The sequence below is a fragment of the Drosophila kikkawai genome, chromosome 2L (assembly GCF_030179895.1).
Source record: "Drosophila kikkawai strain 14028-0561.14 chromosome 2L, DkikHiC1v2, whole genome shotgun sequence".
Lineage (NCBI taxonomy): Eukaryota > Metazoa > Arthropoda > Insecta > Diptera > Drosophilidae > Drosophila > Drosophila kikkawai.
The window spans coordinates 17,997,602-18,023,119 of NC_091728.1; the positions used below are offsets into that span (position 1 = coordinate 17,997,602).

Sequence of the window (25,518 nt, forward strand, 5' to 3'; positions counted from 1 at the left end):
ATACGTTTATTTTTAGTTATATTCCTTTGGATAAAATATAAAATGTTCTTCATATTACATCAATATTTTTTCTTGAAATAAAAAAGACAGGCCAGAGACATACTTGGAACTTCTACAGGAAAGCGGCCAACGTCCAGATAGGGTGTGAGAAATAGAACCTCTCACAATGGCCAAATGATGCTGCTACTTGGCTTCCCCGCAACTTTGCCATCTGCCAGACTATGCCCATAAATTTTTACTAAGCACACGCAGTGCGCTCTCCACTGTCCTGCTTTGGCCTGGCCAGCTTCTTTCTGGCCTGGTCATCTATTTCCCTGGCCTGAGAGATGTGTCTGCGTCTGCTGTCCGTAATTTTTTCTCTTCGCTCTTTTTTATCGTTTAATTAAAATTCGCAACACGTATATCCATTTGAGCCGCTGCTGCAATCTTTACTTTAACCTTAAGGCGGACCAATCCCAATCCCAAGTCCCAGTCCAGCTTCAGTGTTTCCATCTGCCATTGCCGAGTTCTGTGTGTGGTAAATCCTATTTTTCTATTTTGTTGCCCCATAAAACCACTTTATACAATTTTCGTCTTTTGTTTTTCGATTTTCTTCATGTTCTTCAGTGGAAATTCCTTCTATCCCTCTCCTGATGCTCTTAATGATATAGAGTTATTTTAAAAGTCTGAAAAAGTTTCTTTTGTATAAATAAAATATGAATTATTTAATGGATATGATTTTTAAGGAATACTACTTTAGAAAAACATTTTCTTTAAGTTATTCATTATTTATTATTATGAAAACAATCAAATTTGTCTTATGCCTAGATCGCTAAATTGACAATTTTTGAAACTGATGTATAATTCATTTTATTTCATAGTTTCCTTGTTTAATTTCTCCCTAGATATCTACACTATTTAAGGGTATCAGAAGGTCGGATTGGGTTTAATTTTTTCATTTTGATTTCGCTGCTTGTTTTGCAATCGCAGCTGTTGCTGGTGTTGTTGGTCTGCTGAAGCCCTGACTTTTACCAATTATTGCTAGTGCCGGGGCCAGCCAGCGAATTAGCCTTTGTTGGGCAACCAATCAACTGGGCCACCTCCTCCCCACTTCGGCCCGTTCCTTTTTTTTCTGTGTACCCGTACTTTCCCCTTGGGTTGCCCCTGGCTTTTCATTACTTTTCTATCAACGTACTTAGGCCATTGTTGTGCAGTTATTTAGCACAATCAACACCCGTTGCCGCTGATAGCCCCAGCCCTTTGTCTTAGCCTCCCTTGCAATATCCTGCTCCTAGGAGCTCGGAGAGAGGGAGAGAATGAGAGAGCTTAGTAAATTTTATCAATGGCAAACATTTCTCCGAGAGTCCCCCCGCATCCCGATGCGTGCTCACCTGAAGGCTGGATCCTTTGTTCATTTACGTTTCAGTTGAGTTGCACACAAAATTAATGGAAATTGCTGTGCACAATGTACGAGGCAATCCAATCCAAGGAGCTCTCTGGCCAAAGGAGAACGGATTGGGGGCATTAAAAAATTAACAAAATGCCGGACTACCAAGTGGCAAACTGGAAGCTGGCCTTTCTGCAAGCATCTCCATGTAATTGTTGCATGTCCTGCTCCTCCACCTGCTATTGCATTCAATTGGAATTATCTATGAATGGTCCAGGACTCGAGACGATAAGGGATATTGGAGCCGGGTGGTCGGTGGATCCTGGGTGCACACTGATTGTTCAGGGATCTTGTGGGCTCACGGACAAGTTGTTAAGCGCTTAAGTTGAGCCAGAAATGTTGTGGGAGGAATTACGGATGGCTGAGAGGTTTGATGGGACTTTAAATTACAGCTAAGGTGCTAATACTTTGATTTTCGGTCACTAAACGCATCTCTCCTGCATTTAGAAATCGATACAATCGCTATTTACCTTTGGGTTTTTAAGTGCTTTTAAGAAACCAATGGAATCAATATATGTCTAACCCTGACAAACTTTAAGTATCTTTTAATGCCTTCGTTCATCAACTTTTGTCTTGTTCAATTTTCACGCTACTTGTTGATTAGTTTTAAATGAGTTTTGCCGGCGCGCCGGCAACTCTTAGTCCGCTGCCGTCTTAACCCTTTCAACCCCACACCGGAGGCCCTGATTGATATTTACGCGCTCGAGCTGATTGAAGTGTAATCAGCAGGCAGTCAGTCAGCGAGTCACTCAATCAGTCAATCGGAGCGAGCTGCGGGCCATGTATTAGCAGCCGAATGAAATGTAAGTGAGCAAATCGTAATTAAAATGGCGCCCAGCAGCGGCGGCAAGAGCAGAAACAGAAGCGGAAACAACAACAGCAACAGTAACAGCAAAAGCAAACAAACGAGGCAGCAAATTACGCTCGAGGACACAAACAATATGCATTAGAGCTGAACAAGATGAAGAAGCACAAAAGCGTCGAGTCCTCTGGAGAGTGGAGAGGAACAGGGTGGTGGAAAATGCGAGGGGGTCAAAGCACTCTAATGTCTGATGGCAGTGACGTTGACACAGACGAGACGCTAATGAAAATGCATAAGCAGATGCAGTTGAGGCAAACATAAAGCAGAGCCAAATGGGAGTTATGATGTCAGCAACTGATAATGTAAGCAAAGCCCTTACCAGTATCCATTTTGTAGGAAAGGGAAGCCTTTTATGGCAAAAGGGATTTGGGATTATACACCGTATCTATTATCTTAAGTATTGATCCAGGTAATTGATGAGGTTATTTGATTAAGACAGATACGATTATCCCCCTGCCAATTTGCATTCCTGTAAATAAAGTGTTGCCTACTTTTATGCGTCTTCTAAGTGCACCTGAAAGTATGCAATGAGCTACGAACCGGATGTTGCATGGTGTTCTGATATCAAAACCCAACTCAACCCAATCTCGCAGTTAATTCTCTTTTAAGAAATATTTAAAAAATAATCAACAGATAAAATTGCGATAAAGCTGATCTCTATTTCCACTAATAATTTATTTAATATTTGTTTAAAATTTCCTGAATTCCAGAGTAACCTTAAATGAAAAACCGACAGACGCAGAGTGACAGAATAAATAGCAGAACCAGAATAATTACGAGAATGCATAATGACAGAAAGGGAGTTAGCGCATTGGGAATGCGACTGCACAACAAATGCTAAAATGGGCAGCACAAAAGATGAAAGCGGCCCACTCATAAATATGGGAAAAGCCGGGGAAATGCACTCGTCGCATGTGTGTGTGTGTGTGTGTGTGTGAGTGCGCCTCTCTGTCTGCTATCTGTTTGTCTCCGTCACTCACTCTGGCATTCAGGCACTTTGTCCCTTTTGTCAAGTACTCACTCCTTCTGTTCGCCCTGCGATCCGGATTCTGAGTCTCCGTCCGGGCGTAAATCAAAGTGAAAAGCGTGCTAATTGCATTAAAAGCATATAAACAAAATGCAATGCAAGTGGCTGTGATAAATATAAAAGGCAACAACACACACACACACACACACACACAGTCCCTGGAAGGCCTCCAACTGAATGTCACTGTGTACTGTATACATATATATATATCGCGCTCCTCTTTCGGTCCCTCTTCCAGATCCTTTTGTGCATGCGAAGCGAGTGCTGTGAAATTAAGCAAATAAGCATGGGCAAAGAGCAAAATGGGCTCAGCTCAGAGAAAAAATGAGGGGAGCAAAAAGTTGACGAGATTCCAGTTACTTTGTAGCCCCAGTGGAACCCTTTTCTACGACTTTTAATTGCTGGAAAAGCTTTAAAGGGAACAAAAATCGTGACTCACGAAAGTTCTTTGGCTATCACCAACAATAGATAAAAAGGTAATATGTTTATATATCACTTTGGATTGTAACTTAAGTTTAGGTTGAACATGTGAAATTAACTAGAATATGTAAAGCTAAATAGGTTTTAAATCTTATCTAGATATTTCGAAAAATATAACCATTGTAAGCTAAGAATATTATCTGAAATATAGCCTTTTTTTATTCTTAGAAAAGGCGTGCATTAAATATCCATTTCTGGCGATAAATATTCAAAGTTTTGACTTGGCTTTCGCCCCACGACTAATTTGTGCCCATTAATAGCTCAGGGATCCTTGGAACTTATCAAAATAAACATTCTTCATTCGCTGAAGTTTGCCTGGAGTATTCCCAAGTCATTAACCCGCCATAAAGAAGGCAGTCTGGATAAGCAAGAACACACTGCTCACATTTATGGTTAGCGATACGAATGTTCTCCGGCGCTTTTAACTGCATGTACTCAGGCAGGGCCCGGATTCAGGCTCTTTATAGCACCCAATCACGACTTGAAAAGTGGAAGCCATGGCTTGCTTTGGCCCAGTGTGGAGGAGCCACCGCATGCGTAGCGAAAATTCAATCGTACAATGTGTTGATATATGACACGTAATCAAATGTTTAAGTGCATGGCACACGCATCGCCAAGTCTGAGGGTTTTCGCAACCATTCCCCCCCATCAAAATATGAACAAAATCTATGGGATTGGGTGGCCCGGGCGGTGGACAGAGTATACACAGCAAATCCGACAAGTAAATATAATAACAATAAAATGAAGCAACGACATGAATGCCATCGCAGCGCCAAGGCGAGATATTATGACACTGCCGGCAACAATAAAAAAAGAGTATAACAGCGAAAAGAATGCCTGGCAAGGACAATTGCTGGCACGAATCTCGGGCAACGTCTGTTCTCCGTTCGTCCGTCCTCGGTTCTCGGTTCACAGTTCCAGGTCAAGAGCGCAGACAAAGGCTGTAATGACAACAGGACTGACTGTTGGGCAAAAATTCAGCGAAAAATTATAATGATTTAAATAAATATTTTGTTAAATGTATTGTACATCTTGGGCGGACAACTTGAGTATGGTGGGAATATATGTTTTAAACCTGAAATACTTTCCTTTTAACTTTGATCCGATATACCCCGTTAAACTGTCCGCATACTGGGTAACAACAGAAAGAAACCCTGAAAATATGCTGCCAGGTCTTTGGAACACTTCCAGCCATAATCAGGTGCGCTCATTTCGTTTTTGTATTCTTTATTTTTTAAAGACTTAATAACATTCATTATCTGCATATATTTTACATTGCTACACAGTTTATTTATTTACTTTTCTTGGCTTAACATCTCTAAGTTTGGATATCATTTCACTAGTTATGGCCCTTAGTCTAGTTAACATTTAACAATTTGTTCATCGCACAAGAGAGAGAGACAAAGATATTTTAAGCCGAGATATGCCTTTAGCTGTGCGTCATACGTTTGAGTGCAGTGAAATAATTTAATACGTGGGTTTTAAATATGACAAAAGTTACAATAGAAAGGGGTAAGTTCATTTAAACATGGGGGAATTTGTTAATCAATGGGATATACTTCTGCATAAATATGATTTATATAATTATGTATGAGATTTTTATTTGAAATAAAAAGTATTAAATAAATTATATCAATCTAATTTAAGCACTTAATGAAAAAAGGCAGAAAAGGTTAACTGAAGAATGGAATAATCTCCTTTTGAATCGAAAAAACTGAACCTTAATCTACGTTTATCTTGGCTAGTTGACTTGATTAGAGTTCATTAAAATCATTTTCCTAATTAAAACATTGCTCTTACCTTGATATAGGGGTTTATAATTCAACGATTTAATTTTGTTTGTTTATACTTAAATAGATTTAAATTCTCGCTTATTGAAAATACTTAAATGCTACAGTTTTGGCTACTTACTTGAGTTTATTAATTTATACAGGCATACACTTACTTTAAATTATTTTCTAACATATTTCTTTTGGTTTTCAACTTCTCAGCCAACACCTTTGAGCATTTTCCTAAGACTGACAAGCACAAGCCCACAGAGGAACAACCGCATTTTAATGCTTCTCTAATACATGTATGGATATACATAGATACGGTAAATATGGATATGTACACACAGTAGTTAAGCGGGCCGGAGACACGGCGTATACGTGATGTGGCAAAAATATGTATCTATATATTTTCAAATATGTACACACTGAACCTGATGAGATTTTAGGCCAAGTAGCCAGGCCTTTTGATGCCAAACCTCTTGGTTAATTGTTATCTCCGCTGAGCAGCATCCTCGACACTTAATTGGCTCGACAGCCGGCTCCTGTTTGCGTTGCTTGGGTGCCTGACTTTGTTGGTGATACCCTCGGTGCTGCTGTTGCCCCTGTTCCTGCTCCTGCTGATGATGCTCCTGTTGTTGGCGCCGCTCCTCTGACAGCAACGCCCCAGGACGGGTGAGAGGCTACACAGAAACGCTATTAAGACTGGCAGCGCGTAGAGGGAAATGCGTGCAATTGATTTGGAAGCTAATATGCGTGACCAGGGCACCGATGAGCCCCACCCCAATGTGGATGCACTGGAGGGTGCCGCTGCTGCCGCCGCTGCTGCTGCTGCTGCTGCTGCTGCTGCTGCCGCCGAAGTCGCCGCTGCGGGGCGTCGGCTCTTCTTCAGTTGTTTGTCTAGTTTGTGGTTAGAGAAAGCGGGAGAAGAGAGATTGGATGAGTAATGGAGGGCAGTGAGCTGGGACCCGGAGGCTGGATGGATGGCAAGCTTTGGCCAAAACTTTTGTGGGCACAACTGTTGCTGGTGCACTCGAAAAAAATCAATTGAGGGAACATTTTAAGGACTAAAAATACTCTATGTAGTTTTTAGTTTTGTAATTCTATAAAAATAATGTTTAAATTTTTGAATAATCTATTAATTTTACATTAATTTAAAATTTAAATATTATTTTGCAATACATTTTTCCCAGTGTCCTTCAGATGTTGGCTAACTAACCGCCGGATGATTGATGATCACTCACCTTCGAGGGAGGACTGCACCTTGTCCAGGGACTGGCGGGACTTGGACATGACCGTCTCCCGCGACTCCAGAACCGGGATCCGCTGGTGCTTGTCGCTCTCCACGCTCTCCTCGTTGCTCTGCCAGTACACGGAGGAGATTTTGGCGACACACTGCAGTTGGATTACAGGGAAAACTTTCATCAAATCTGTGTACATTGATAAATGTGTGCGGGACTGTGTGGAAATATGAGCTGGGAGCTGCGAGCTGTGAAATGGGAAAGGGGGACTGCAGCGGATTGGCCATTCTCTTGACGGCGCAGTAAAAGTTTTATGCTTTCATTAACTCCTCCCGCACGGCACGGGTAACGAGTAACCCGAAAATGACCCGCATACATCTCCGCAGGACTTACACAAACACACTTGTGCTTGTGTGTGTGTGTCCGCACACACCGCCAGCACCACATATGCAAACGGGTAGTGACCCACACGGTGGCCAATGGTCAGTGCACGGTGGGACAGAGTCGATTGGTTTGCATTTAAAATATGAAAATATGAAAAGTTTTAAATATAAATCGATATTAAACTAACATCACTGTTAGTCAGAAATGTTTTTAATCGATCTTTTTCTGGAAAACCAAGATTTTTAAATATATATTTGAATATTATTTCTGCCACTGTTCAAACTAGTCATGTCATAAGAGCACTTCGCCTGCCGCCCGCGTTCGCATGAAATTTTGTGGCTTGTTCAACACACATTTGCACTCGCAGTGGTGGTGGGGGTGGCTCCGTTGGTCCAGAGGGTAGTCCGGTGGCGAGTGGCTGGACAACTGGGTCCGAATGGATAATAATCAACATGAGCTGCCATGTTATGTTGTCGCAAATTGAATCAGAGCAACAGCGCGATGGCAAATATGTATGAAATGGCAATCTCCCGAATGAATGAATGTATCAATTTTCATGGCCTGCCCCGACTACCATAATCAGTTTATATCGTAAGGATACGATGACAGGGCCCTCATATAGAGGATTTCTTTACTTGAAAAGTAAAGCTGTTGACTCGTGACTATTTAATTTAGGGAATATGATTTTAAATGATGAAAGCAACTGCAATGTTTAACTTTTTTAGCCCAGTGTCCAGGTTCAATTGAGTGCGAGACCCCATTAGCCCACCTTTAGCTTCATGTCGCCGTGCTTGAAATGTCATCCGCGCACCCGGAACTCGAGCCCCAGTCGGGCAACCTCCAGGCCCTCTCGACCGACAATGAGGGGCTCGTAGGGACGCAGGAACGAGCGGTTCGCGTGCATCCCGTTAATCAGCCAGCTGAGATGGCAGACGGGCTTAGAGGCCGCCGAGGTGCAATTGACGCGCACCATGTCGCCAATTTGATAGCGGGGCTGCCCGCCCGTGATTTGTGGTCCATGCTTCGGGGTAACTGAAAGTCCATAGAAAATCAGAGTTGCAGATTAAATGGATTTTGCTGTTTAGTAAAATAGATCCCTTAAACCAATAATGTATGAAATGATAAAGATCCCAGTAATTGAGCTTCGGTCAGGAGAGAAATAAAACAAAGTTAACTACTTTAGTCTAAGTAAGTTTTAAATTTAATAATTCATAGCTCCTCTTCTGACCTGAATGTCAAGTCTCGTTTATGTGGATTAAACTATCCCAACAAAAATAGTTTTAATCTTATTGTTTTCCCTAAATAAAACCATAAAATAAACAAAGTCTTTGTCATTTGATTATTGCACTTCCACATCGAAATAAAGCTGTTTTTGGCCAAACAAGATTAATGGTTGATTTGGTTGTAGTATTCAGCCAAATTCTATTCCACTGCCATTAAGCCACGCCAGGCAACTTTTGCGATCGATCCCAATCCACAGCAGAGAGGACAATGTAAATTTATTTAAAGCCCAACTAAAATAGAACATAATAAATGTACGGAAATGTCCAAAGCTTCTCCTTGGTGCACAATTTTTGAACGTTGTTGCATTTGATTTGTTTCTCTTTTTAGTTGTTTGCTTTTTGTGGGTCAGTGTGTATGTCCAGCTGCTGGACCCATGATGTTGATAGTGCGGGGCGAACAAAAAAAAAAAGGGAAAATCGGGCGAGAGCCATGTCTGCTGCTGGCTGACCTGGCCGACTGCCAATTGGGTCAACAACTGTGAAAATCGAAACTAAACTAAAGCGAAACTTCAATTAGGCATAATCGATAGTTTCTCACTGATGAAAAGTTTGCGAAAAATGAAAGGAAACTTCAACGTTTATCGCACAAAAGAATATTTCGTCCATGCTTTTCCATCCGCTTCTTAATAATGGCAATAATTGCGCACAGGACTTTGGAAAATCCAACTGAAAACGAAGGAAAGGAATTAATATGAAAATATATACATGGAGCAAAAAAAGCTGAGGTTTTAAGGACTTGAAATCCCTACGAAATTATTTGGTTTAAAGGGACTTTTACTTATTTCACAGGATTGAAATAAACAAATTTGTTTACATTACTGTCTTCCCCAATTCCAAATAGTTCTGGTTTTGTTAATATATTTTTTATAAATGACCCACGTTTCTTGCCAAAACGAAATATGCACACTCATTTTCAGGTGACGTTATTTATCGGAGTGTCCAAAAATAAGGTCACAAGGAATTTTACTTTTCCTTATTTCCTCAAGTTATTTTCCTTTGTTCCTGCTATACTTTCACCTTCCTTGTTCGCACTCTTTCTTATTGTTCGGCTTAACTGAGCTGAACTGCATAAATTATTATTTTCAGCGACTATTTTTACGCTGTCCTGACATTGATTAAGCTGTTGATATTTTGTGGCGCTCCCTTTGGTCCCTTTAATATTTGCCAAAATGTCCAACATTTTTCCCCTTGTCGTTTGAGCCAAAGGGGCTGGCGGTTAACATCCCCGGTTGTGTTCGGCTCCAGTATCAATTGGTAATAATTGCTGGGCATTTTTATTCCTCCGCCGCCATTGTCCGGCTTTGTTTGCCTCCGAGGGCTTTTGGACAAGGGATCAACATGGATCCAGTTTGCTTTGCGTGGCCCGGACCCACGGTTCCTCTTTTGTTCGGGCCACGGACGAACAATGGATTCAATTGACCAGCTGAAACAAATATCTAAGTAAATCGGATGCCTAAATAAACTAACAATTTTTCACCTTAATAGCCTTTCGGCCAACACAGCCGCAGCAACACACAAAAGGGTCAAAGGACGCAATTGATTGAAAAGAAACGAGTTGCCAAAGTTTGGCCATGATTCTTCAGGAGTTGGAGTTAAGCCAACCCTAAATCCTTTTCTGTTGGGAAAGGTTGTTCTAATCGATAAGAATTTGTCAAAATATATTAATAAGAAGAAATATGTACATATATACAAATGTATAAGGAAATTCTGTAAATACTTTTAGGATTTTCTAATAGTTCCCAAAAAAGTAAAACTTCTTTATAATAAATACAATTTGGGGTCTTTGACAAGTCCTCTTCCACTGTAGTTAACCCTTTCAGCATTTATTTTTCCACATGTGCAACTCCACCACGCATTTCGCGCAGAGATTACGTTGAACCAATTTGCCCGGCCGGATGGCCCCATCATATGCAACTCCATTTTCCGTTCATTTCCAGCGCATTTCCACCCGCTGCCCCATTTTCAATTTCCGCGCATACACTGCAATTATCGCTTTTGTCGACCGTTGAGGCTGTCTAATCTGGGCAACTGGGTCAAACATATTTGGCCCCATCCTAGCGGCTCATCACTCGGCTTCGCCCCTGTAATTGCATTCAATTATTTCGGAAAGGCTGGGCTCATAAGCTGGCATTGGATTTCAGCCCTTCCCAAAGCGCATTTAGTTAAATATTTCCGTAATTTAAATGAGATTTTTGGCAAGCAATCTAAATACCTTTGGCATATCCCTTTATTTATCTCTTTTTTGGCCAGCTTCTCCGATTGCCTTTTTTTGGCTGGCATCTGACGACTCTTAACGGTATTTTTCCACTTTTTCCGGCACAGAAATTCATTAAGTTTATTGATCCGCAAATCGTCGCAGTCATTATGCCTTGATTTAATCCGCTTATGTACATCTGAACCTGGCGGCAGGTTTAGTTGAAGAACGGCTTTTGCGCGCTTTCCACCCTTCTGCCTCCTCTGACTTTTCCCGCTTCCGATTTTTCGCCATTAAAGTCTGAGTGTAATTGAGTAATTTCCAACTGGAAAAACGGAAGCGTGTGTTGGGGCAGCACTGATTGGCTGGCTCTGCCCCCACTTTCTCTCGGCCGATGAAATATTTAGTTAGCCTAATTATGCGATATACCAATTTTGATTGCCGCACTTCTGAACCCTCTCGAAGATCCGGCTGGCGGAAATGAAGGTGAAATTTGCCTGCCTCAAACAGTTGTCCCATCGACCGTTGATAAACATCATCATCGTGACGAGGTTTACGCAGTTGAATATTTGGGTCAGAGCCGTGTCAATATTCTGTGTATTTCATACTTAAGTGGACCTTATTTTGATCAAATTAATTTATGTTTTGTGTTGGGTTAGCTAAGTTTGTTTGGAATACATAATTACCATTACCTACTGAACATTTTGAAATACATTTAAATATATTTACTGTTGTTTCTTTGGTTTGAAGTTTAAATAATTAAAAGTGTAGGTGTTATTAGGGCTTAATGTTTTGTTATGAATTTTAAATATTATTAAATTAACATTTATAAATCAAAGTCAAGGTCTTTGCCCAACTATGTATTATCAATTCCTTGAAAAACTTTTAAGATTTCTGGCTCATCTTAAATCGAGAATTTATCTTTTTCCCAGTGAAGCTTCCTGCCCGTTTTTCGCTGTTATTAAACACGTTTATTCTAAGTTTTCCTCCGCAGCCGTTTTTCATATTGCGTTTGGACATATTTTTGTTGGATTGCGCAAAAATTTCAAATTAAGTTGCACAGCGGGAAGAGAGAGAGAGAGGGCAGCTGGTGAGGGAGAGAGAAGGAAGACCGAGCTGTAAGTGAGCAACAGAATTGCATCACGTACATGGGCAATTTGCCAGAGAAATACAATACAAAGAACACATACACACACACACACACACAAACATCCTGGAAAAGGATGTCTGCCTCTCTTGCTCTCTCTCTCTCTCTATCTCTATCACACCCCGTATTGCTGTCTTTCTCTATCTCTTTCGCCGCCCGCTGCTGGCTTTTTTGGCACAGGTTTTCTGCTCGAGAATTTGTAAATCGCAGCGAGAAACAATGCCGGGCATAAACTAAATAAATGTGAAATATTTTATCCCTTGTACGTTCTGTGCCAGAAAGAGAGAGTTTCTCTGCGAAAGAAAACAGACAGAGACAGGCATAGGCCACACAAGCAGATTACTTTTCGTCGCTTAGTCCGCTCGGTGCAATTAATCTTGCCGCTTTTCTTCTGCCCAGCTCTCCCCTTTCTCTATGTCATGCTCTACGTCTCTCTTTCTTCTCTTTCCACCAAGGACCTTAGTATGGTCGCCTTTTTCGTTGCCCACTTTCACTTACCCACAACAATCATGTCCTCGTGACCGGAAACTGTCTGAAACGAAGGCGCCTCGCCGGACACTTCGCAGCGATATCGGCCAGTTGACTGAAGGCTAACTGAGCGCAGGACAACAACGACGTCCGTCGAGTTTTGCAGCTGGAAAAAAAGGAAGAGAAAGGACGAAAAAAGAAGTTAGTAATTGTGGTAAAAAAAGTGAAAGGAAGCTAAGAAAGGGAGACCTCCGTGGGGCCCTATTATTATAACATATATATTTTTTATACCCTTGCAATGGGATATCTTTTAAGGAAGAAGTTTTTAACCTTTAAACCTTTCTAAGCCTTCTACTCCATCGCATTCTTTTATTAAAACTAAAAAATATAAATAAAATACTATAAATTTAAAGATCTTTTACTCAATTTTCTCCAATAGTTCAATACTATAAAATAGTTTAACCCTAGATTTAAAATAATGGTTTTATGGGATCCAAATTATTCAAATCGCTCCCTGGAGTTGTTTTATCTTTTTCATGGTTCTCTTCGGCATCTTCATCTTCAGCATCGTCGTCTTCCTCATAATCGCCTTCGTACTCCTCTTCACCATCGTCGTCATCATCAAGATCGTTGAGAACCTCTAACATTTCGCCAAGATGCTGATCCTTCACCGGCATCACTTCGTCTATGGTTTCCGCGGTGGGCGATATATTAAAGTGTTCCATCGATTCCCTGAACTTAATGGCATCCTCCAGATGCAGGATACTCAGATCCGCATTCTTTTCCCGACTGATTTCGATGGGATCGCTTAATGGCTGGCGGATCTGATGGGCAAGCAGGCGGACAACGTCCTCTTCGTCGAGAGGCTGCATAGAATCCTCCAGTGATTGCAGCAATTTTGATTTTCGGTTGTTCATAATTTTAGCCGAAATTTAATTGTGAACAATTCGAATTTTACGAAAATCAAAACTGCTTCTTGTAAATTGTACTAATTTTTCAACGAGTACTAGTTCGTTTAGATCCTCAATGAACTACTTAAGGTGTTAGAATATGGAGAAACAATAACTAAATATTGAACTTAAAATATTTATCCTATTATTGTTATACTTTAAAATAATTTCCTTACCTCAACATCGACTCCGGGCAGTGGAAAAACCTGGCCGGGTGGCATGTCTCTGGGCACATAGCGGTAGAACTCGAAGCCATCCTTGTACCACTTGACCGAGTACAGCGACTCGCCATCCAGATCGAACTTGCAGCCGAGCACGGCATCCTCGTGGCGCATAATGTGCTTTGGAATTTTGATCTCGGTCATTGTCAGGCATTCCGCGAACTCTGAAAAACCAAATAGTTGGTTGTTAGAAAATTGGCCAGAGTGTGCCACTTTAATAAGCCCTAACTGCAGTTGTGGGCTGGCTCCGCTGCTTCGCGGTTTCAATGCCACTGGCAGGACATAAATAACTTGCAGCAAGTGCATAAAAGTCAAGGAAATCGAAGGAAGCCAGACTAGAACAATGCGCTTTTGTTTAGCCAACACAATGGGAAAGTGGGGGAAAGCGAACGCGGCTGACTTGAGGAACGTGTCCTGGTTGGAAGGACCCATTCTTTCAGCCTCTACTTCCCTGGGAGAAGATGCTGCCGTGGGTGCTGGCAGTGGAAAAGCTCTTGGGCCCCGGCGATATAACTCAGCACTCGAGACAATGCTGCAGTGAAATGAAAAGTTGCCAACTTATTTAACAGCCCAAGACAAAGACGGAAAACTGTGTAGGCCATTCTCACACTTTCCGTTGGAAGGAGGAGGGTAATTTGGCTCGTACAAATCGAGATATGAAATTAATATTGCAAAGCCGAAATATGAGCAGCAGGAAAGTGGGGCAATCCTGGAGCCAGACAATCCATTCTACTGTCAGTTCTGCCCCATTCTGGGGATTAAGTTAACGAGTTAAAATATCTTTAATAATTTAATTATTAAAGGGATTGAGGCAAAATTTTATATAAGTTACAAATCAAGACATCAAAGCTAAATAAGCTTCAGCTTATCTCTTTATTGTTGGTCTCCTATACAGTTTTGACTTGATTTTCCCTATGTTTAACTCCCCCACAAACATAAATGCTTGTCAGAGAAACTTACCATTAATTGTACATAAACAAGTAACTTGGTTTTGCTTACTTTTCTCGATTATAATGTCTTGCGTCAAGGATAAGTACGGGTTAAACAGAGCAAGCTATTTATTAAGTATGTCCTGGCATTTGTAACCACTAATGTAATTTTCTTTTCTTTGAAGCTTATACAATTACACTTGAGTGTCAACACTATCTTGCAATCAATGGAAACCACTTTATCCTTGCTGTCAAATCGGAAATAGCATCAAACCGCAGTGAAGTCTAAGTAAATCCCTAATTTAAGGACGTCAACAGCTTTCGAAGTTTATTTTTGGACAAGTTCAAAAATAATGTCACTGTCGAGTTTAAAAATAAAATATAAATACAATGGGCTTGTGTGGGTTGTGTCGTAACAGGGGAGAAAGACGGTGTGTCTAAAAATAAGTGCAACATTTCATTACCAGAAAAAGGCAGCGGCCTTAAAGGATTTTTGATGTTCCTATCTTTACAAATTTGAGGTGAGCATGCTAGGCCTAACCATTTTTTGGGAGCTTGGAATATAGAAATGTGGGATTTTTAACTGCTTGAAAAATGCTTTGAATATCATAATTAAATTGAATATTATAAAAACATTGCGGTACAAAAAATATAAACGAATTCTTTATTTTAAAATATAATCTTTAATAAGAGAAAACGAAATATCTATTATTTTCCAGGGAGATTTTCTAGAAAAAACCATTAGATTGAACTGGCAGGAACACCACGGCATGACTGGCCTCCTCTATAGGGTATTCAATGCCTCGACCCCTGGCACAAGCCTTGGCTTCCTGCTTTTTGTGGTCGTTCAACCATTTGGTCAACGAAGCGACAAACAAACAAATGGAAAGCACAATGCACAAAGGCAGGAAAAAGAAGAGCCGCCGCCATTGAAGCCGATGACGATGATAATGGCGATGTGGGGCCGCGGGGGCGGCTTAGTCACGGGCTGGAGGAAGTGGAGGCGCGGCACCACGCCCACCATGAGGCAAAGCTCCTTTGAGTGCATTTCCGCTTTGCGGCGGCGGCGTCGTTTGAGTTCCTTTTTCTCGTTTTTTTTCCGGACGGTGCGTGGCTCCGCTTTGGCAGACACTTTGTGGAAATATACTCGTTTTTTGTATATTTGTGTGTGTTTGCGTTTTTGAGGCTTAAGTATAATTTAGCATTTTGCACTCTCGAATAGTTTGTGTACAGGTGAGCCTGCCTCGTTGGCGGAAGACAAACAAAGTGCGTTGCCAAAAGGTTTTCACCGAACAAAGGCTTTCTGCTAGCGGAAAACTCCTCGGTGCTCCTTTTCCTTCATGAAGTAAGAGAATTTTTAAGGAACCGCTGAGACAACAACCTCGGGGAAAATGGAAAATGCCTAAGAAGTTGAAGTCGTGAAGTAACATCAAAGATTTCCAATTTCGCACGAACATTTTGAATGAAAAACAAAAGTTAAATATTAAAAAAAGAAATATATATAATGTTAATAAAAATTTTAAAATATTCCTTTTAAGATCCTTATATTTTTGCTACAAGTACGAATCACAACCAGGGTCACTGACTTTCTTAAGAATTTGTTTTACGACATTATGGAATTCCTACAACGAAGACTGACAGCTGAGTTAAAGTTATTTTCTGACAAATGCCAAGTGCGCAATTGGAGCTACCTGAAGTTGTTGCCCCGACGCCTTAGGTAATTAATAAGCCAGAAATTGGATAGTTTTGTCATCTAACCTGGGCTTAATTAAGAAGAGCCAATGCCAGAATGCCAGAAAGGAAATTGTGCTGCTGGCGGAGCCGGAAAGTTTTCCATTTGATGTCGTGTAAACGTCGTAGTTATGGTCGAAAGGGGATCACTCAGAGTTGGCTTACGGTTCCACCGTTTTACCTTGGCAGAACAAACTGCAGAGCTGCCACCGTGCCCGCCACTGACAAAAGTTTGCTACTTAATTATTGTTGATTTTTAAATGATTTCATTTGCCGCCCGAGGGCAACAAATGTCAACCGCAGACAAAAGTTGGCCGCCCCCTTCATTTGCATTCCCATTCCCTGAAATGAGTTTCTTTTTGGGGTTTAGTTGTGCTCGAAATCTAATTCGAATAAAGGGCGGCTGGCTTCGGTGTCAAATGCAGAAGTTTGCCGAGCAAAGTTTAGCTTTGCATATCATTATGGCTTTTTAATGGGGTGAGCAATGGGCAAAGTCGGCTAAGTAATATACCACAAGGGGTGGTCTTCATAAGCAACTAATGAACTCCTCAAGCGTTTGTGGGTTATTTCTGAGAAGCGTCTAGCAAATCGATTGATCTGCCAACTGTTGGTAGTATTCAGAGGTTTGTAGATTATTTTCTTCCCTAAAATAAGTCGTATTATTAGGAAATTATTTTGGAAATTGGAAATCTTAGTCAGTCTAGAAACCATTTAGGAAAAAAAAAAACCTATTGGTAGCAGCTTAGTCTGCCGGATTAGTTTCAGGGCCTCTTGGCATCCAGTAGAACTCTCGGCAGAGCAATTGCAATGTCAAATCTAAATCTGACTGTCACATGAGCTCAACTCGACTCAACCCGGGCTCAGCTTACGTTTTCTCTATGTAAAACTCGACAGGCAAATGCAAAATGCAATTAATTTTATTAGAGTCCATTGAAAACTCATTGGAAAAACGCTCCACAAAAGTGGTCTGTTCCGGCCGGGTTATTGTTATTGTTATTGTTATTTCGGAATAGTGGGACGAGTTGGCAGCCAAGAATTTATGGCTTCACTTACAATGCAAATTTTTCCAGACCTCGCAGACGAGACAAGGAAATTATGATGCGGGTCAGTTGGAGGGCTTACTCATGGGCTTTCAGGGTATCCCAGGGACCATGGAGGGAGGGGCCGTTTTCAACCGGATGCGAAGCCTTGAGCAAATAAAGATGTTTTTTGCATGTTTCGCAGACGCCAGCAGCATCAATACGCATCAATCGCAGCCCCAACCCTTGCAGCCGAACCCCTTCCAGGCCGTGTCACATCGACATCCATGGCAGTTGCCCAGAACGTGCTTAATCTGCAATCAGAGGCGGAAGTTGGTCTCCTCCTCAGTCTCCTCCATGGTCCGTATATCTATCCGTCTTTCGGTCCAGTTTAGAGTCCTGTCCCCGTCTTTATTTCAGTTGCAGTCTGAGCTTCTATACCCTATACCCTATGGGAGGATCCTTCCCCAGTTGTCACCGTGCTTTCCTGGAAAGCTTAAAAATAATAAATACTTTTATAACCTCTACGAAATTCTAATTATGAATGCTACAGTGATAAGTTTTTAAAGATATTTAGTGTATAAACTCCCTTTTGGATTTTAATATTTTTTTTAGAGTATGCAAAATCTTTGATGCCTTTGTCCTGTCTCTTCGTGCCTTTGGAAATGAGTGCATCATCGTTGTCCTGGTCGTTGTCATTGCAGCCACAAAACAGGAGCACGTCTGCCACTTCTCGTTCCACTCCCTCTTATCCTTGCCGCTCCCCTTCATCCCTTCTAGCCCCTGATCCCTCTCCCTCTCCACCGCCAAAGCCAACAGCTCCCAGTTGTCAGCTCAGTTCAGTTCAGTTTTTGCTGCATTGCAGGCGCACTTTCATTTGCATATTTCGCAAAAAAAAAGAGGGAAAACGGGAGGAAAACAAAAAATATGGCATAACGTATAAGAAGAGATGAGAGTGGCAAAAAAAAAAAGCTTGGCAACCATCGATCGGATCCCATTGAGCTGGTTTCTTGCTATATGGTTAATCGCAGAGCGGGGAAAGTCAAAAGTTTCTATGTCGACTTGACTTGGAAGTTTGCAAAAATATTTGCGATTTCTATTTTTGTTTACACAGAGAAAAGAGCAAAATGAGCAGAGACTTTGCAATTTCTTCCGAGTTATTCTGTCATTGAAATAACAAGCAAGGTTTCTATTATTTCCCATAATTACCACAAATTGTGTGAGCCATCTAGCCGAAATGACAAATGACCGAAATTAATTAGTCATGCCGGGCAAATTTGTCTTTCAAAGCGACAGGCATAATGCACTCTATTTTCTTTAATTAGAATATCAATTAAATCACTCCACCCGCTAGTATACACACGTGCAGCTGTAATAATATAATTATCATTTTCTTCGGTTTGCAGACATTTCGGAGTCAATTAATTTAATTAAATGCAAAACATACATTTAACCAAGGCGACTTGTCAGTGTTAAATTTAAAGGATATACTTTAATAATAATACATTAATTTAAGTAATGTTTTTGTTAGGGTCTCAACTTGCTTATAAATACAGTATTGAATTATTCAGCAAACAAACCCTCCATCCAACTATTTACTATTCAAACCATTGGCCTTTAAGCCATCGAAAGAGCCCACAATCTGTTGGCACCTTCCAACTTCTACCCTCAATGGCTCCTCAAGAACACTTTAACCCAGACTAATCGCCAGAAAAGGCACTTAATATTACTTATAGGTATTTATGATGCCTAAGCAAACAGAGCAAATCTTTAATAAACTCCACTCCGACGGAGCTTCGAGTGCTCGGCGTCTGGCAGGAACTTTCATTAACTGAGTAAGGGGGATATTCGGCATACAGAGGGAGGATTGAAGGAGGAAGGAGTGCGTGTCGCTCAACATTAGTTTCATGTGCTGCCAATAAATGTGTACTTCCCTCGGACATCGGTGACCGCTCTTTGTTAGTTACAATTTGGCCAGAAGTGTGCGCCACGTTAACTTAATTTCATTATTTGTTGCTCGCTTTTTTTTCGTTTTGGGCAGCCAGAATTCCCCCAGATCCACGCTGGGCGGCATGCGTACGCGTACGTGACCTCATAATAGGAAAATAAGATTTCTATCTATAACTCAGGCGGCGCTCTGAACCTCAACCCCAGTCCAAGCAAAACCTCAAACCCGGGGCCGGCTAAGTGCCAGCAAATAATAATCATTTTCGTTCCCCCGTTTGTCTAGACAGAAATTGTGTTTGTCAGTCATTATTATTTCGCTCTCTGTCGCAGGAAGGGAAGCCAAGTTAAATAGTGAGCAGAGATCTGCCACAGAAACTTTTTTGCTTTGACAACTCTGCCGCAAAGGAAACGGAAACGGAAATGGCAAAAAACTTGAGCATGTTTATTAACTTAATTAAATGCGGCATCAGGAAACTTCGCTGGTGCTTTCTAGTTTCCCATGTTTTCTTTTTCCCTGTTCAAGTGTTGCCTCTCGGCAATCAAGCTAATTAAGTTGAAGGTTTACCCGCACACAAACAAAAATTAATATTAATAAAATATATTAATGATGGTTTCGCTAATGAATTGAATTTATGGCTCGGTCGAGCATAAATTTCATTAGCTGTGAAAATCGTCAATCAGTCGAACGGATACTGAATTGTATATGCTAAAAAAAAGGAAAACAATTAATAGTTTACTGATCCATCAAAAGTTCACTGGGAGGATTATACATTTTTTTTTTTTATGGCCAGACTTGCATTTATAATTAGTAATAATAAATTGAATTGTGGGCTTTTGTAGTTTGCTCAACTAAGTGGAAGAGAACAATTAAAAATAAAACTAAATCTAATTTCTATATATTTATGCAAATAAGCTACAGTAAATATATTTTCAATTTCAGTGCTTAGCCCAGTGGCAACCTCAATCGACATCTCCATCGGCTCAGGGAACCAAAAGTCTTCTCGTAAGTCTCCCTTCTCGTGGTTAGCCGCGACTTTCGCTTGTTTGCCAGTTAATTTTGTTTAGTTTTTGCTCAGCAGTTTGTTGAACTTAATTAAAAATAAATAACAGACAGCGACGGCAGCGGCAAACTTGCTGTTTATTAATGCCTTGGCAAAGGTTTTGGGGGCAGAAAGGATTTTCTGCCGAAAGGGTGGAAGGAGCTGAGCCTTGACTTTGCGCCCGACTTTATCAACTTGACAGAGTCAAGCAAGGATTTGCTCCATCGATTCTCTGAGAGGGAACACATGGCGTATAAGTTATATTTGGAAGCAGCGAAACTTGCTCTTTTTTTTGGGGTTGATTAAAACTTTTGACTCTTCTCTTACCGTAGCAAAGTTGAAAAATCAGCCAGGCGAGGATGCCATAGCCGATTGTATATTTTTTGTGTATTGCAGGATCCATGCTTTTTCACTATTCTCGTTCGCTGCAACTTTTCTGGATGAAACTTTAATTTTTCAATTTGTTGAGGAATTTTTGGTTATTTTTCTTGTCCATGTCCGCGCGCTTCTATGTTTGCTTTTGCTTCGTTTGCGTTTTCCTCGTGTCTCATTTGTGCGATGCAATAAATTTCCCTTGACCGCCAACGAGGGAAAGCGTCAACCAATTGCTTTTCTTGTCGCTTTTCCTTTCTGCTGTTGGTGTTTTTGGCTTATTTATATTTATTTTCCATGAGCTCGTTGCTATTTGCTTTTCCTATTAAGCGTTCGCCCACATAGCAAAACGTATAGGCACTGTCGCATTTACATGTTATATCCTGGCCGTCTATTTGTGTTTGCCTCCCCGAGCTCGCCTTCTTTTATTTCTATTTCAGTTTTGGCTTCCGGTGTTCCTTCTTCCCGTCTCTTCACGCACCGTATTTAATTGAAACATCAGCAGAAGTTTTCCTATAAATGAAAGAAAATACCGCAAGATTGAATATTTATCTTGGTTAAAGTTGGTTTGGTCTTTATAGCTTACGACTATTTAATTCGTTAACAAAATTTATGATTTGGGCAATTCAAATATATTTAAAATATTTGCCAAGGAGTGGGCAAGTCGTTAGTCATTTCCCTGTCTTCTATTTTTGGCTGTCAAACGTTGTGTCCGATATGTATTTTTAGTTACCTGTCACTATATCCCATATTTATGACCCAAAGCTATTTTAATACCCACTTATTTGTGTCTGTTTATCTGATTACCTTTTTTTGGGACTTTGTATTACGTATTTAATATTTATGCTGGGCCAATTTCTAAACAGAATGTTCTTAGTTACAGGCGAAGCAGGTGTTCATTTTGGATAAGGAAGCTCTCCTTGTTTATTTTTCAGTTTCTTACAACTGCAATAGTTAATGAAATTGGCACAAGCATGTATAAAATATTAAAATATAGTTACTAATCTTGTTTTATTGTAGCATCAAACAGAGTAATTTCTACTCTCTGAACTGTAATAAATATTACATTGAACATCTTAAATATGCACTCAAAATTCCCCAGGCTAGCCAATGTTGGGTGCAAATGGCTTCAAGGCAGCCAAGACAGTCGCCTCGTTGTCAACTCGGGCTCACAAAATCACAGAAACAATAAGCCAAATGAATTAATCATGCAATTTATGGCCAATAACATTTAATGCGAATTTAATGCTCTCCGAACAGAAAGCCCTGAGGATGAAGCCCAAGGTTCAACTCAAAAATCATTGGGCAAAGGCATAAATTAACAATAACATTGTACAGTCTGCGATTGTGTAATTGTTCTTGGGCAGGCGAAATTAAATTTGCATAAAATCAATTAAAACCAAAAACTCCCGGAAAGCGGCAAAGCGCTCGGGGGGTAGCTAGAAAATCTGTAAAGGCTGCCTTTTGGGCACAAGTTTTCCAAAATCATGTTTTGTAATTAGAGGCCATGAATAATTTTAGCACCTTGTTGTCATCTATTTCCAGAGACACGCACACACACCGAGCACACATCGCACCGAGTCACATGTCGAACGGTGAGTGGCTTATGCAAAATAGTTCAGACTCGGACCCTGAGCGCACACGCTGCGTATACTTGATGTTGGCTCCAGGACCGAGTCTTTTGCATAATTAATTATGTGGCAAGCATGGCTCTGGCACTCGCTAGTTAAATATGCAAATATTCGGAGAACAAGGTCTAAGCAGACTTAGACACCGCAGGTCACTCACATCCTCCTACGGCTACTTGCAAATCTCTCTCGCTGTTGCCTCAAGATTTTTTGCTCCTTAAATTGGTCCTTCCCCCGAAAATGTTTCGAGTTCTGTGCTTTAAAGAGATTTGCCTATAAGGCCATGTTCAATGGCACAAACACACTTCTCTGGGGCGGTGGTGGCCCTAAAGGGGGCGGTCTGAACATCGGGGCTTAAGCGCCTTGTATGTGGGACTCTCTGAATGCCGAATGAAGTATTGACTGAATGGCCATACGAGAAATGCCTCACTGACTGAATGACTCGCATTGCCCTCTGCGTGTGTGTGTGTGTTGGCCATTGTGGGCATTTTGCTTGTGTGTGTGTGTGTGTACTTGGGGCCTTGAACAGCCCTTGAGAGCAAAAACGGCTTTAAAATTTAAGCTGTAAAACTGGTAACTTTGCCTTTGCGGTAAATTGTAAATATGAAAGATTTTTAAATTTGTTTGACTAGAGAAGAAACTCTAAATACTCTAAAATTCATAAAATAGTGTTATATTGTACTAACATTATTGCATATTTTACATTAAATTTGTTAAATAATTTAACAATTGAGATAAAAGACGTAATCTAAAAACCCTTTTCCCTATTATAACATGAAATAAATTTCTTAGCTTGCATTTTAGAAGTATTATCAGTACAAATACTTTTAAAATTTACGCTCACTTAAATTTTAATAATCGAGATAATTGTTTAGCAATTATAATCTTTATTGACCAAAATTAAATACAAATTCTCTTTGAAAATAAACCCAAATTATGCATCATATTGAATATGCTACTAATAAATAAAATTTACAATTATTCCCACAACCGCAACCATTAGAACAAGAGCCAATGATATAAATTACAACATTTTTGTCCCCGGAAACTCGAAATATGTTTTCCTTACGAAATAATTGGATAGGGAATCTCTTTATTTATCCTGGTGTTTTCAGTTTTAAGTGTCAATTGATAAGGCCATAAAGGCCAGTCAGGCGTGGAGCTGACCTTTCCGAGAGTTTAGGGACTTAACGATCTGCTGGTGGTAGGCTTCCACTCGCTTTCCCAGAGTTTTTCCCTGGCTCGCCTTGAACTAAATGAGACTAATGAAAGGCCATAACTCAAAGCCCGACCAGAGAATGTCCCAGCTCAGCGACTCAAATTAATTGGCATTGTGCGGGAATTTTATATACATATAAAGCGGAAAATCGCGGTGTTCACACAGCTGGGGTCAATAAAGTATACAGGAAATAAATCATAAAAATATAAGTTGAAAGAAATTATTAGTTAAAGGTTATGTTAATTTTAGTTAGAAAATATAATTTATTTGTATTGTTTAATAAGTTAAAAATATCATTGTGACTACTAAGAATGCTAAATATTAAATTTCTCGAAATACAGCCAACTTTCTAGGCAATTATGAGACCTACCGGCTTATGGGATGGCCACAACTTCTGGTTAGACTCTACTATCACGTCCTTAGCTGTCCTTTGTTTACGGTATATTGCTGTATGCCCGTATCCGGCTATAGAATTTCATAATTATAATAATTTATGTTGACACCTGAGGCGTGTACACAAATTGAACTGGCCCCAAGGTCCGCGCCAAGTTAATAAAACTTTAAGTTACAATTTGCGTGGGTGCCTGTGTGTGTGAGCTCTCTGAGAATGCTGGAAAATCCCCAGAGAAATATGAGGAAAATTGTATGTCGCATAATACTCACTTATTGCTGCTATTTCTGCCGCTGACGATTCCGTTTTTCTTTCGCCGCTGCTCCTTTTTCAAAGAACTTTAAAGAAGGTTTTTGTTAGCCGGTTTTCTTTTTTTTTTTTTTTTTTTGTGGGGCTGTTCGTGGCTTGGGGCTTTAGCCAAGTTAACTTTTTTGCCCGCTAGACCTCACACTGTTTTTGTTTGCTGGCTGGCCCACGTGCATAATAATAACAAATGATTGGTTGTCACGCACGTAACGGTACTTTCATTCATAATTTATGCATTTTAATTTGTCAAAACCAACTAGAAAGCGGGGGAAGTCAGTCGCTGGCTGGTTGCTGGCGAAAATGAATTTGGGAACACGCCGGCAGGGGGGGGGAGATTAGTTTTTATGTTTTTTAGTCAATTGCAGTTTTTGTTTGTTTTTCTCTCTATCTCTCTTGTCCTTGTTTTTCGTTACATTTTATTCATAATTTGACTTTTCACTGCTCAACTCTCCCACTGAAGCACAAGCACACACAAACACAGACGCACACTGGGGCACACGCGTACGCACGAATGTCCTCGGTTTTATCGCGATTTCCAGGACTCGGCAGTGGAGCAAATCGAGAATCGAGTGGCGAGAATCGAGAAGCGAGAATTTCGCACGGACTTGTGTCGCCTTCGCCAACCACTCAGCACCAATAACCGACCAAGACTAAAAGCTTTGCTCTCCTTATTACCTGGTTTTTACTTGGCGCCCAACACACACACTCACACACAGGCACTCGCAGGCTTAGCGGACACGCACATCCGAACACACACGAAGGACACCACGAACAGGACACGACGGCCGGATATCAGGATAAAAAGCGACGAAAACACGAAAAGTTTCAAGCGAAACGCACAAACTGGTTCGCATTGTCGAAGGTTGGGAAATCTCACGGCTAAAAGAAAGAGAGAGAGAGAGTGAGAGAGTGTTGGAGAAAGCACGAGAGAGCGAGCGAAAGAGTAGCGAATGTAGCACGTCGTTTTCCGCAAGAGAGTCGTTTCCGCCTCGTACTTTGTTTGTTTCAATTCCGGTTTTCATATTGAAAATCTCTGTTAGGCAAGCTAACAGCTGGAATTTCCAGCAAGCTGCTGTGGCACGGTTGATGTTAGCAAAAATACTGGGAAAATTACACATCAGCAGAGATTTAACAGTGTTCTGCTATATGTAAATAATGATTTTGAGGCAGAGATTAGGCTAGGATAATGAAGAATTATTTTACAAAACCTGATTCCTAAGGTAAAGTATCATATTTTCTGTAATAATAAACAATTTAATAAAAAAATATTTAATTATTTACAGATATTTCTTTTTTAATAAATAAAATAGGTTGATTTGGTTTACTAAATTAGGATCAACACAAAGTATAGTTAGGTAAACATTTGCTTACCTAATAACCATGACAATAAACACCAGACTGGCACGTGTAGGAACAAAATCCTGCCGTTAACTGTTCTTCACTTCAAAAAGTACTGCAAATTAGGAGAAGTTTCCCAGCCCAGC

General features: G+C 40.6%; 2 protein-coding genes across 2 annotated transcripts; both read right to left on the reverse strand.

The window, feature by feature from the left end:
• Positions 1–5,068: 5,068 nt before the first annotated feature.
• Positions 5,069–24,652, reverse strand: beat-IIIb (beaten path IIIb). Its single transcript, XM_017169964.3, is given in 7 exon segments — positions 5,069–6,464; positions 6,809–6,959; positions 7,959–8,221; positions 12,312–12,447; positions 13,408–13,616; positions 20,446–21,003; positions 24,001–24,652. Coding segments are annotated over 6 exon segments (1,242 nt in total). The 5' UTR covers positions 20,522–21,003; positions 24,001–24,652; the 3' UTR covers positions 5,069–6,057.
• On the reverse strand, positions 12,684–13,294 carry LOC108076921 (uncharacterized). The gene has a single exon (XM_017169965.3). The coding sequence runs from the start codon at positions 13,196–13,198 to the stop codon at positions 12,752–12,754; it is 447 nt and encodes a 148-aa protein (XP_017025454.1). The 5' UTR covers positions 13,199–13,294; the 3' UTR covers positions 12,684–12,751.
• Positions 24,653–25,518: the final 866 nt, after the last annotated feature.